The sequence below is a fragment of the Haemaphysalis longicornis genome, unplaced genomic scaffold (assembly GCF_048455015.1).
Source record: "Haemaphysalis longicornis isolate Haplotype H1 unplaced genomic scaffold, Haemaphysalis longicornis Haplotype H1 scaffold_10, whole genome shotgun sequence".
Taxonomy (NCBI): Eukaryota; Metazoa; Arthropoda; class Arachnida; order Ixodida; family Ixodidae; genus Haemaphysalis; species Haemaphysalis longicornis.
The window spans coordinates 127,559,273-127,572,031 of NW_027526204.1; the positions used below are offsets into that span (position 1 = coordinate 127,559,273).

At 43.2% G+C, this 12,759-nt stretch overlaps 1 protein-coding gene across 1 annotated transcript in view; it reads left to right on the forward strand.

The window, feature by feature from the left end:
* The window catches only part of LOC144159280 (transcription initiation factor TFIID subunit 2-like), a 46,303-nt gene that overhangs the window by 9,087 nt on the left and 24,457 nt on the right, over positions 1-12,759 (forward strand). Inside the window, exons 12-21 of the mRNA XM_077690674.1 lie at positions 498-597; positions 1,752-1,952; positions 2,874-2,966; positions 3,309-3,370; positions 4,348-4,465; positions 5,912-6,021; positions 7,258-7,323; positions 8,617-8,749; positions 9,771-9,890; positions 12,396-12,536. Coding sequence (XP_077546800.1) covers positions 498-597; positions 1,752-1,952; positions 2,874-2,966; positions 3,309-3,370; positions 4,348-4,465; positions 5,912-6,021; positions 7,258-7,323; positions 8,617-8,749; positions 9,771-9,890; positions 12,396-12,536 — 1,144 coding nt within the window. The remainder of the gene's footprint in view (positions 1-497; positions 598-1,751; positions 1,953-2,873; positions 2,967-3,308; positions 3,371-4,347; positions 4,466-5,911; positions 6,022-7,257; positions 7,324-8,616; positions 8,750-9,770; positions 9,891-12,395; positions 12,537-12,759) is intronic.

A 12,759-nucleotide genomic window follows, 5' to 3' on the forward strand; every position in this document is an offset into this window, starting at 1 on the left:
CGCGAGCACTGCGAAGGCGGGAAATTTGAATTGCATTGGGTGGTAGCAGTGAGCGGATAACGGCGCTAGAGCCCATTATGGCGAATCACTGCTCTGCACTTCCGACGGCTTTCACATTGAGTGGAACAGTGGAACGGCTTTAATCTTTTTTGTGATTTTTTTTTCTGAGCGAGTTTTTATTGTAGCCTGCGCTCGGCTTTGTAGGGAGGCAGTGCATTGCTGAAAGCTCTGACAGCCGTATTTGCGGATTTTTAGTGTAAAAGATTAAAACTCGTGTTTTGAGCTGTCTGCTAGTGTGCATACCGATGCAATCCATGGGTCTTTCTTTTTCTTTTTCTTGCTCATTGGCTTGCTTCATCGTTTTTTCATCTGTTGAGGCTAGTTTATTTGTGCATGACTAGCGTCTTACTATAGGAAGAACGTCAGCTGTTTTGTGTGTTGTCTTCCATCCGCTTGGCTCCCTTTGGCTGTGGCTTGAATTCCGTTTCTTTTTGCAGGGCCGACTCGTGGCTGCCAAAGGGAATCTCAGCTTACCTCGGAGGCCAGTACAACAAGAAGGCCTTTGGAAACAACGAATACAGATTCTCTGTTCAGAAAGTAAGGCGACAGCGGCTTTGGTTGTTAACTTCACTAGCACTGTGTTCTGGTTGTTTGTCTTCATTGTTGTAATTATTATCTTCGGGCAAACAAGGGTCAGCTTTGACATTAGAGCTTGAATGGTGTTACCAATTAGTGGGACCCACAGGATAACGAGACAGGCTATCGAGATCAGTGTGGAATTTTCAGATAAGGAAACTGCCGAAACATAACCTCTGAAACGTTACCCTACCGCATTGTACCTGTACATTGAAAATTGCTACCTAAGGTAGAAGTGCTGCAAAAGGAATTGGTTTTTTGTGCAACTTGAGGTTGTGGAGGATACAACATGATTTGTCGCTTTTGAAAATGTTGGCTTGCTGGGCTGTGTGCGTTAGCATAATGGTTTCAGGGTGTGATGGCATAATGTGAACAGAGGATAAGGTTGCCATTGCTGCATGTCCCGTTAGGTCCTTAGGTCTTTTATGAGGCGCTTCGCCATCAGCAACAGTATGTGCGATATATTGTTTTGTTGCTTTGTGTGGGACTCTACAAAGCTGTATGTGTCCTTCTCAAAGTCGTAATTTTAAAATAGTTGTGCGGGATTTAATGCAACTAGGATGCCGATTTCATCCTCCGTATGTTAAAAGTGGTACAGTTATTTCAACACACAGCTGACGTGTCTTTAGCGCTGCTCTGAACGGGATAATTTTCCGTGGCAGGACAGCCGCATCTTTACATCAATTCTTTGCGGACTACAAGTAGTGTTGCTGGTAACTTACATTTTAATGGGGTCAATGGCACAGTTTGTCAATGGGATATTTGCTATGCCACCATAATAGATGTCATGCTCACTATACTTCAACCTTTTTTTTTTTTTTTTCAACTAGATTAGCAGTAGTTATTGCGATGCCCATAAAACTAAAAAGAAGTTAATCTTCAGCATTTGTACTGTGTGTGACACCACAAAATTGTGTCACAGCGATCGGCATCGTAGGCTACTCATATGGACCCCCAAAAGGGATGTCAATCAGTTGCATAGGGCATCATATCGGACCCGGCAGCTCGGAGCAACGAATTCGTAACCATCTGGTGTAAAGGCTGCCCGGCAGTATTGCTTCTGGTCTGACCGAAGCCCGCTGCCGAAACATTGGGTGTGCATCCTTGCATCGCAGGAGCTGAAGGAAGTGATCGCCTACGAGCAGGAGGCTGGTGGCATCATCCTCGACCCCAGCTCGCGCGACAACCTGCCCTTCCACTTTCCCGTCACCAACCTGCACACAATGTCGCCCAAGTACTCCGAAGTGCTGCGCGCCAAGTCCCACCTGGTCATTCGCATGCTTGAAGACCGCATCGGCCGAGAGCTGCTTTTGCAGGTGCATTGCGCCGTTTCCTTTTCTCCTTCTTGCGATTTTCAGAGTGCTCTGCGTGCAGCTAGTCTCTGTCCAGAGAGGGCGTTCTAAATGCTCATTCTGAAGATGCTGCCGCAGCACAAAGTTGCCGTAGTTATTAGTTTAATGTGGTGAGAACTTTAGTCTGCTTCTTGTACGTTATTGTCAGGTCTGTATGCTTTGTATGTGTGCTAGATGTCAGTGTTTTCTGCCACTGCAGCAATGTTGCATGACAACTCGCATACAAAGTGAAGCAGTAGAATGGAAAGGGTTGCTTTTTAAAATGTTTCAAGTGAAGAGCACTTTAGGGGCTCGCCTTGTCGTCGTAGCTTGCTCTCTGGGCCCAAGTAGAGCAACACGGCGTTCCGTCATCGCGGCGTAACCCAGGGTCTTCGAAAGCCAAGCGGTTTATATAGTCATAAGCGTTTGATACTCGTGAACCGCTGGCGTTTGTCATACATCTCCCCGTTGTTTAGAACAAAGAAATCTGTAGGTACATTCGAGGCAAAATGTATGTAATTACTTGGCAGCACCTGCATTCATTTAGTTAGGAACGCTCATTGGGTTGGTTTTTATGATAGTAAGTGAAAAAAAGTGGCAGTGCAACGGCGGCACGTGTGGGAGGAAAAGCAAGCACAAAAGAAACAGAGACTCCCGCTGGCGCAGTTTCAGGCAGGGGCGTGCGAGCACTGCGAAAGCGGGAAATTTGAATTGCATTGAGTGGTAGCAGTGAGCCGATAACGGCGCTACAGCCCATTATGGCGAATCACTGCTCTGCACTTTCGACAAATTTCACATTGAGTGGAACGGCTCTAATTTTTTTCTTTTTGGTGTGAGCACTTGTTTTTATTTGGTCTGGGAAGAGTGTTATAAATGCCTCTCACTACGTTTACATTGACTGCGCAGGTCTTCAACAAACTTCTGTCCCTCGCAAGCTCGGCTGCACAACAGAAAGTCACGTCAAACATGTGGCACAACATGCTTCTTTCAACGAACAGCGTGAGTGTGACGGCATTGCCTTTATTTAGAGAGAGCGTGTAGTGCAGCAACGATGCTGTATTTAGAAGTGTCTGTTGTGATTGCTGTTGAACCTTTGGAAAGCACTGTTTTGCAGTTCTAGAAGGTTTGAAAAAAGCAGAAGTATTACATTGCCATCCTCAAACAGCAATCATGCATTGTTGATTAATAGTCGACGTCTTTATAACATACATTACACTTTTCAATATACTTTTCATATAGAGGGCATTCATTCAAATGACATCTGTTGGCAGATCTAAAGCTCACATTGGAACACAACTTGTTTTTTGGCTTGTGTTACGTTTGTGCTTGTTGGCCTTTCAGTTTCAGAAAGCGATCTTCATAGTCACTGGAAAAGACATCAAGACCTTTCTGGAACAATGGGTGTATCCTTTGAAGGAGCTGTGACGTGACATTTTAGTGAAAATGCGACGTACTTGAATGGCATTTTGTTTAAGTGGGTTTGGCACAATGTAGCAATAAATTAAGGTCTGGACGCAATGGCAAGATAGAGCTGTCACTTAGAAACGTTTACAAGCTGTTATGAAAATGTTTTCAAAGCATTGCAAGCTATTTTGTTTTGGTACTCGACTTGAAGGTGTGCTTACTAAACTAAAGTGCAGTTTCCAGCTGGATTGAAGTTGGGCTTCCAGTTCTAAAATTGGGATGCACTGGTTTGGACAAGGCATTGATACCTTGGCAAGGCTAATCTTACGAAAATCTACTCTCAGCGCATTCATACAAAAGATAGGTAGCTACAAAACCTAGGCGGGAACTTTAAAAGCCTACCTGCTTCCAAGCATTTTTTTTTTTAATTTTGAAGTTTGCAATTTCACAAACACAGCATGGAATAGATGTGACATGTAGTGAATTACCTTTCTTTCACATGTCATACCTACAGTTGAGGTTATCGTAGGGTAGAGAATGTCTGTTCATGTTCATACACACGTTGAAAAATTTCTTTCTAATTAGCCTTGCCAGCCTTACCAAAAAGCATTCTCTAACTTTCACATGAGCCCTAGATACCTGACGCAGTATTTACTGATCTTTGCCACTTTCTTCTTGACTCATTTGGTCAGGGTCTAAAGTGCGTTGAAAGAGTCTTTGCTCATATTAGCGTTTGGCTTAGGTGAAGTCAGTGGTTTAGGGTGGTTCGTGGTAAAAAAAAGGTTTGTGGTAAAAAACAAGTTTGGTCGAAACATTTAATAAACCACGTGGTGGCGTTTTACTAAAATTGGTGTTTTACTAAACTGGCCCAAAATGGTGTTTTACTAAACTGGCCCAAGCAATGAGAGGGAATGAGCAGGGATTGTTACTGTTGCAAAAACAAACACTCTTCTGCTTGACTCGCTGCACAAATCAGACGTCAGGGAGGTCATGCCAAGTTCCACGGCACGTTTGTCTTCAATCGCAAACGGAACACTGTGGAACTCGAGATCAAGCAGACGGACACGCAGTCGCTTGGTATCAAGAAGTACGTGGTGAGTGTTCCCGGAAATTCTGCACAGGTCAAAGGTCGCGAAAGGGCATCATTCTTCATTATTGCAAGACCTAGTTTAAAACTGCCAGTCTCGGTTATTGTTCGTGTGGAGTGTTGGGATGCAGACACAGTACTTTATTTTGTGGTGTATAAGCCGCATCTTTCAAAGGTCATATGCCACGTAACGGTAGTTTTTTGGAATAATTTTTCACATAGGTCACTCCCGTGTAAAAGTTGAGCCATCGAAAGATAGCCTTTCCATCATAAATACCTCTCTGTAACATCGAGGAAATACCCGTGTCTTATACACTGAAAAGTACGGTAATTTCTCTTCCTGGATTGATGCGTCTTTGCTTACTCGTTTACTTATCTAGGTGATGCTGTTAGCCTGAACTAATTTATCTAGACTAGGATGGCGTAAAGTAAGACCGATTTTCCTAACCCCGGGTTAGCAGAAGTTACAACACTCCAAAGATTGTGGATCAGTCCGGGTAATTTATTTCTAAGGTCTTAGAGCACTCTTGAAGGCAGCTCACAGCTTTCTTTCTTGTTTGCACTGTGTTTTATGCTGTATGCTGCAACTTCTATTTTTGTTTTGCCCGCATAAATATTTAAGTAAAAAGAAATCTACTTAGGTTGCTGCTTTCCGCGAGATTCCTGGGTTTGCCATGGTGTTGCCTTATTTCTGGTGTTGCGTTGTATTAATGACTGCACAGTCAGCAGAGTGAGGTTGAGTTACTATTGCAGAGTTGTGTGGGGTAGTTATGCAGTTAACTTGTCTCATGGACGGGAAACAATTATCTAGAACAAGGAGATTGCTCCTTCAACTTCTTTGCATTCATTTGAAGGCACTGACTTATTTTTATTATTATTTTTGCTGTAAAGCAATGGGGGTGCGTCAAGTACGAGTATGATTACGCGTACTCTGTATCAGCACTGTCTTACGCGATGTAGATTGGGTTGCTATCAAAAACAATCCCTGACCTACAGGTGTTAGGCCTGCCTGTTCCAGAGGCTGCTTAGGTGTAGCTTTTTTTGTGTGTGCTATATTATCAGTGGTGAACGCAGAAGGCGCTTGAAGCACATGCATGCAAGAACTTACCAAGCATAGGAAGCTGTGGAGAGTTTCATTTTTGCTGTGTGATGCTCGGCGGAATATTAGCCCCTAATTGCAGGCTGCGTTGTGAGTTCGATGAATTTATAAAAGTTATGCCTAGACTCTGCAGTGAAGGGATTCGAATTAATTTAACTTTGATCATTTCATACACGTGGATGTTTTTTCGCCTTTCACCTTAACCAGAGAAACAGCCAGCACAACCGGGAATCGAACCTATGGTCTCGTGGTCAGCAGCACGTCTTAGTTACTGTGCTGGTTATGCCTTGATGCATTTGCTGTGTTTGACGTTGTGTTTGTGCTTCGCAAACGTCCGGATTTGTCTCCCATCAGGGTCCCCTGACGGTGACGATCCAAGAACTTGACGGCACATTCAAGCACAACCTACAGATCGAAGAGAATGCCACGAAGCACGACATCACGTGTCACTCTAAAAGCAGAAGGTCAGTAACTGTGTTGCATACCTCTGAGGGTGAGAGATTATCTTGCCAAGTGAGGACAAAGGCTCGTGTGGCCAGTTCGGAGAAGCGTATTCTGCATATCTTCTGGGGGGATGCGATAACGTTACGCCAGGCAGTTTACATTCAACAAAATGAAATCGCTTCTTGCACTGCACCTAGATCTGCACGTGCTCGCAAGGAATGAGGACCTGACAGGAATATTTCAGAATTTACCATAGTGTCTTTTTATATTTCAGAATTTACCATAGTGTCTTTTGTTTTTCTCTATACTAAGTGAAAATTAAGCCCTTATAATACATTTGCAAGCTGTGCATGAATGCTTTCACCACTCTGATGGCTCTTTGTGTCTTGGATAATCTTCAAGCATTTGGAGAGCTTGTGCAAGCACATGTCTTAAGGGGGGACATGACTCTTAAAACAATTTCGTTTAATTTTTAAATAAACTTTGTGAAACTTGTCAGTCTTGCTTACTTTTTCCACTGCCTTTTTCCACTGATTTCAAATATTTCATTATTTTTTGAGTAAGTCAATTATTTACCAAGATAATTAGAGATAATTAGCCATGCTTGGTCAAACAGTAGACAAAACAGTGTTTGTCATAAAACTGTAATCTTTATATTTTCCAATACTATGGACCCTGATGAGTGCAATAAGAGGATCGGTTTTTTGATGCACCGGTTGGAACTAATTTTACAGCTCATTGAACTTTGGTGTTTGAAATAGGCGTTCAAAATCATTCCTCGCCACTGGTGCCACCAAGGTTTAATGAGCGGCAAAATTAGTTCCAAGCAGCGCATCGAAAACCAATTCTGTTATTGCACTCAGCAGAGTCCGTAGTACTGGAAAATATATAGACTACAGTTTTATGATTAACACTGTTTTTTCTATTGTTCCTCCAGAAATGACTAATTATCTTGGGAACTAACTGACATACTCAGAAAATAATGGCATATTTGAAATCAGCGGGAAAAAAGAAGCAAGGCTGACAAGTTTTGCAGAGTTTTACTTAACAATTAAAGGAAGCTGTTTTAAGAGTAGTGTCCCCCCTTATGTGTGGGTAGCCACAAACAGTTTATTCTTTGCTATTAAATGTTTTTATGCATTGTCGGTCTCTCATTCCTCTGCATTCTCTTATTCTTTCTCTTCACGGCAGATTGCTGTACATGACGTGTTTTGACAGTGCTGGGCTGACATGATTGTTGTTCTGTTGTCAACCAGGAACAAGAAGAAGAAAATTCCCCTGTGCACCGGTGAGGAGGTGGACATGGACCTGACCACAATGGAGTGAGTGGGAAGACTTCTAATCTAATCCAGTCAACCCGGCGCAATTTTGTAGTACGTAGGTGCTTGCAGTACAGAGTTTTACATTTCAGAGACTGGACATGTAACGCAAAGAACTGGCAACCAGTGGACCACTGGGGTAGCAGAGTGGCTGGCAGAAGATGGAAATACAGTTAAACCCTGTTATAATTAGGCAGCCTATAATGAAATAATGACTATAACGAGTAATTAAAAATTTCTCTTCAAAGTTCCCATAGAAACCAACGTATTTAAAACCTAATTTAAACGAAGTGAAATTTGCCCGTTACGGGATACAGTTGAGTCTACTTATAACAAACACATCGGGAAGCTGAAATCAGTTTGTTATATCCACTTTTCGCTGTATCTGGACATGTATGTATACAAACGGTAACGGGAAACGAAGATTTGTTCATTATAGCTGCTATTTCGTTAAGACCGGGTTTGTTATAAGTGGGCTGTATCGTATAACAAACAAATTACATTGGGAAATACAATTTTGAGCCTATTTCACGACAGTGTGCAATGTGGATTTGAGATGGCGCGCAATGCTACAACTGTATTTAGCAGTTCAAAGCTCCCGCCATGCGTCTGCTGCGCCTGCTATTCCAAACTTTCTTTCGCTGCACGTAGAACACGTGCACCGTACTCGTGGGTGCATGTGGGGGCTGAAGTCTGTGTGGTTCTTTTTTAGTTTTTTATTTTTTGTTTTGAGTGCTTAAGCGTTACCGTTTATCGCGCTACGTGCATTAATTGAACAGCACGAATGCACCATGCGGGAGGCAAAAGTGAAAGACTAGCGCTAGACCAGAAGGCGGCTATGACAAAAGCCGTCACATCGGGCATGAAGATGAGCGAGCCATCGTTCGAATCAGAAAGATGAATCAGTGGCCAGTTTCGGTCTTCTTTGCAGCAAAGTCTGTTTGTAATAAGAGTTGCGTATTTTGAACTTCAACAAAGTACGTGCATGACTTTTTCTTTCTATTGTCGGACTGGGGTTGTTTTGTTGCGCACCGCCATGCAACAAGATGCGATTTCGCCCCCTATTTTATGGGTAAGTACAGTGCGCAATATTTGCAGTAAAGGCCTACTATGGCTAGAATGAAATATTGGTTATAATTACAGCGCCCCTTTAATTTTGTTATGACAAGGTTTTTAACTGTAAAAAGTAGAGGAGGACCATTGATGGGGATGATGATGATGAGAGGAGGGTAACTGCGGCGGTTGTGGTCACCAGCTGTTACGCACACTAATTACGTGGTGCATCTCTTGTTGCAGTGCCGACTCTCCTGTGCTGTGGATTCGTGTGGACCCGGACATGCTGCTGTTGCGGCAGGTGGTATTCTCTCAGCCTGATTACCAGTGGCAGTACCAGCTGCGGTACGAGCGTGACGTGACGTCCCAGATCGAGGTTGGTCTCCCCCCGGTCACGCACGTTTAGGGGGGTTTAGTAAACTCTGTGAAACTTGTCAGTCTAGCTGTTTTTCCACCACTGATTTCAAATGCGGCATTATTTTTTCAGTTGGTCAATTAGTTCCCCAGATAATTAGAGATAATTAAAATCATTTTTGGAGGAACAATAGACAAAATAGTGTTAGTCGTGGCACTGTAATCTTTACATTTTCCAACACTATGAATCATACACTGGTGAGTGCAATAAAATAATTTGTTTCTTGATGCACTGCCTGGAACTAATTTTACAGCTCATTAAACTTTGGAGTTTGAAATGGGCATTCAAGATGGTTCCTTGCCACTGGTGCCACCAAGGTTTAAGGAGCTGTAAAATTAGTTCCAGGCAGTGCATCAAGAAACGAATTGTTTTATTGCACTCACCAGTGTATGATTCATAGTGTTGGAAAATGTAAAGATTACAGTGCCACGACTAACACTATTTTGTCTATTGTTCCTCCAAAAATGATTGATTATCTCTAATTATCTTGGGAACTAATTGACCAACCGAAAAAATAATGCCACATTTGAAATCAGCGGGAAAAAAGCAGCAAACTGACAAGTTTCACAGAGTTTACGTAAAAATTAAAAAAGCTTTTTAGAGCGGTGTCCCCTCTTTAAGGGAAGCGGGAAGGGTAATAAACTGGTTAAAGCAAAAAAAAAATCGTTAAGCGGAGAAAGTTGTGCACGTGTAACGCTTTTAACTTTGTCTTTGTATCCTCAGTGCTGCCATTTTTTTTATTATGTCTCTTATTGTATGAACCTTTTGCATATCGATGGATGTGTGTTGCCGCACAAGTGTAAAGTGAATGAGGACTTGAAAGGTGGCCTCGCTTGTTTCTTGTAGCTACATTTACTTCATCATGAGCGGTTATGTGTGGAATAACGAGTGAATGAGTGATTCAGTGGGCGATCAAGTGCAACACTCTCTCTTTCGAATCTTAACTAATTCACCCATCTTTTTGTTGCTCTGCCCAAACCAGGCCATTGACGCCCTCACCAACTTCCCCACGCCGCCAACCCGTCTGGCGCTGACAGACACCATCGAGAACGAACACTGCTTCTACAGAGTTCGCTGTGCCGCTGCTTTTTGCCTTCGCCAGGTAGGCTGCTGGCTATGTGTGTTTTATTTGTTAAAGGAGTAGTGAGACGAAATTTCAAAGCTGAGATAGCTATGTAAAATACTTCCTTTTTATCACGAGATATCTCCCAGCAAGGTTCAACAGAAGCCGTTCAGTATAACAGATTTTAAATCCCTTTGAATCTTTGCCCGCACAAGAAAGCCCAGAGCGGGCCGACATGACATTGCCCCAAACTGCCGACGTCAGGCTCCCTTGATGTAGCCGACACGCTGGCTGCAGTCGGCGCGCGCTGCTTCGCCGTGGTTTTGGGACTGATGTCATGCTGCCCGGGTGTGCGGGGATGGCAAAAACCTCAGCCGGTCTGGGCGTGCGCGGGCACTTGCTCACGTGCGTGTCCAGACCGTCAGCGGTACGACAAGAATGGTGACGTCACATGCACCCCCCTGTCATGGCAGTCGCTCGGCAATCGTTTTGTCGAAACTGAAACTGACACGAATAAACGACGCCGTAAACGATCGTTTACACTGCGATCGACCGTCTAATGTGCCATTTTATGATTAGTGGGATAATAGGCACCTATAGCAGTGGAAAAAACGTAACACGAAAATTTCGTGCCAGTACTCCTTTTATGCATGCTGCGGGTGTGAGCAGCAGTGTAGCCCGGCCGATGCAGTAACGTAAAAACGGTTCTTTATTACTTGACGACATGGTTTTAGCATGACAATACACAAAAACATAAAAGGCGACAGGAGAAGTGCTCGCCCTGTCGCCTCTTGTGTGTTTGTCCATTTTAGCGCTGAAACCGTGTCATCAAGTGTTCACCAACTTACCCAGCAACAAGTTCTCAAGTACCATATCTGCGCGATTCTAACGCACCCCTGACTGTAACGTGCAGTAGGATTCAACACCCGGAAGCCACTAAAACAACTTGGCACTGATGCTATCACGCACATGAAATAATGCCGTTAACAGGCACCTCAACATTGCACAAAACATTTTATTGAACATAAATCTGCGCACGCTGTGGGCAGCTAAAGCCCTTCCATGAAGCTTTGCATTAAAAAATGTGGTCCCTTTGTTTTTGCCAGTCGCGAACACACAACTATGGGATGCCTTATGCATGGGACGCTGCCCAGTTCCCTTAACTTAAGATGAATACTTTGCATTTAATTAAGGGGGCACACTGGTCTTAGAAATATTTTTTTTGCTTTCCAACCAATTTCGACGAAACTGCATGGGCTTGTTCAGTTTTTTGAGCTGATTTCAAATATCTAATTAGTTTTGATGGGGGGTAACTAGTTTCTGAGTTAACTGAAAAATTATATTTATTGTTCTTGAGAACAATAGGAAAAAAAAACTATTCAACAAAAGATTACCACTAAGGCATGAATAGATACCAGAAGTTGTGCAGAATAAAATGTGGGAAGCAGTTTCTTTGTTTTACAATCACATACATGTTTACATCCATTCTAACTTCTAGGTTTGAACTATTCCTGCTGACCAATTAAAAATAAAGCTAGTTAAACAACTACTGAAACATAAAATGCAAAATCTGCTTCCCTTATTGGATGGCTTGAATATTCAGCTTCACTGTGCAAAAGAAATGGTCTGCCTAGCTGCACTACATGCTGGAATGTACCTCTTGAGAATTTTGTATCATTGTGATACCACTCATGGCGAAAAGGAATTGTTGGAAAATTGTTGTTTCTTTGTGGAAATTGGGCCTCTATGGCTTTTATAAGTACCTGGTACTGTTCCTCAGTATGGAATTTTTGTAGTAAAAACTGTGCAAATCAAGAGAAAAGTGCTACCTGAAAACGTCTTTTTTTGGGCAAATTTTTTGGTCCCAAAGACCCATTCAATGAAGCCTCCATTATTAATTGAGCGGCTTCGTTTTGGTTTTAGCATTGGCGGTTTCGGTGTTGAGGTTTTTTAGTTTTGAGTCCGATTGTAACACGCAGGTATTTTTGAACGCCTATTTTCATTAAAAAAAAATGGTGTGCATTAGAATTGTGCAAGTACGGTATTTTTCCATGCTCGCATCGGCTCTTCATCTCAAAATGGGGCTCGAAAACCCTGTCCCTTCAACCATGACTCCAACCTACAAACTTTCAATCCAAGTAAATTCACGCTGGCAGTGTTGGAAAGTGTTGTGAAGCAGTTAGTACAACCTTACCTTGGGTTTGAACTTGGGCTTGCTGTCTCTGCATATCTTGACGAAAAACAGCGCTTAAATGAGGACGAAGAAAGGAATTCACAAACACGAGCACTGTGTTCTAGGCACTCGTGCATGAGCTTGTGTTTGTGAATTCCTATCTCCTTCCTCATATAAGCGTTTTTTTTGTTTTTTTTTCCTGAAGAAAGTCACAACCTTCAAACTTCCGCGCATTGTACTACTCACTGCTAAGTTGCGTCCTTTTGTAGTGTACTGCCAAATGTGCACGTAAGTAGAATGCACGTGTAACGTGCATCAGATGGGCAACCGCCGACAGTGCCACGTGAGGCGAGGTGTGCCCCTCCCGACAGGTGGCCAACCATATGGTGTCGACGTGGGCGGGGCCCCCGGCCATGATGACCATCTTCAGGAAGATGTTTGGATCCCACTCGTGCCCGCACATCATCCGGCAGAACAACTTCTCCAACTTCCAGCACTACTTCCTGCAAAAGGTGGGGGGATGCGTCCTTTCAGTGGGGGAGTGGGGTTACAGTGTACCGGAAGGTAGGGGTGTGTTGTTCGGCGGGCAAACCAATGGAGAGTGCGGGTCTCTTTTACGATGAAAAAAAAAGAAAAACATAAGGCATTCCCCAAAGAACTCGTGTTGCAGCCAGCACCCCCTAAAGGTTTGCAAATCAAACTGAACAGTTACTTGAAGGGTTTTATAAAACTTTA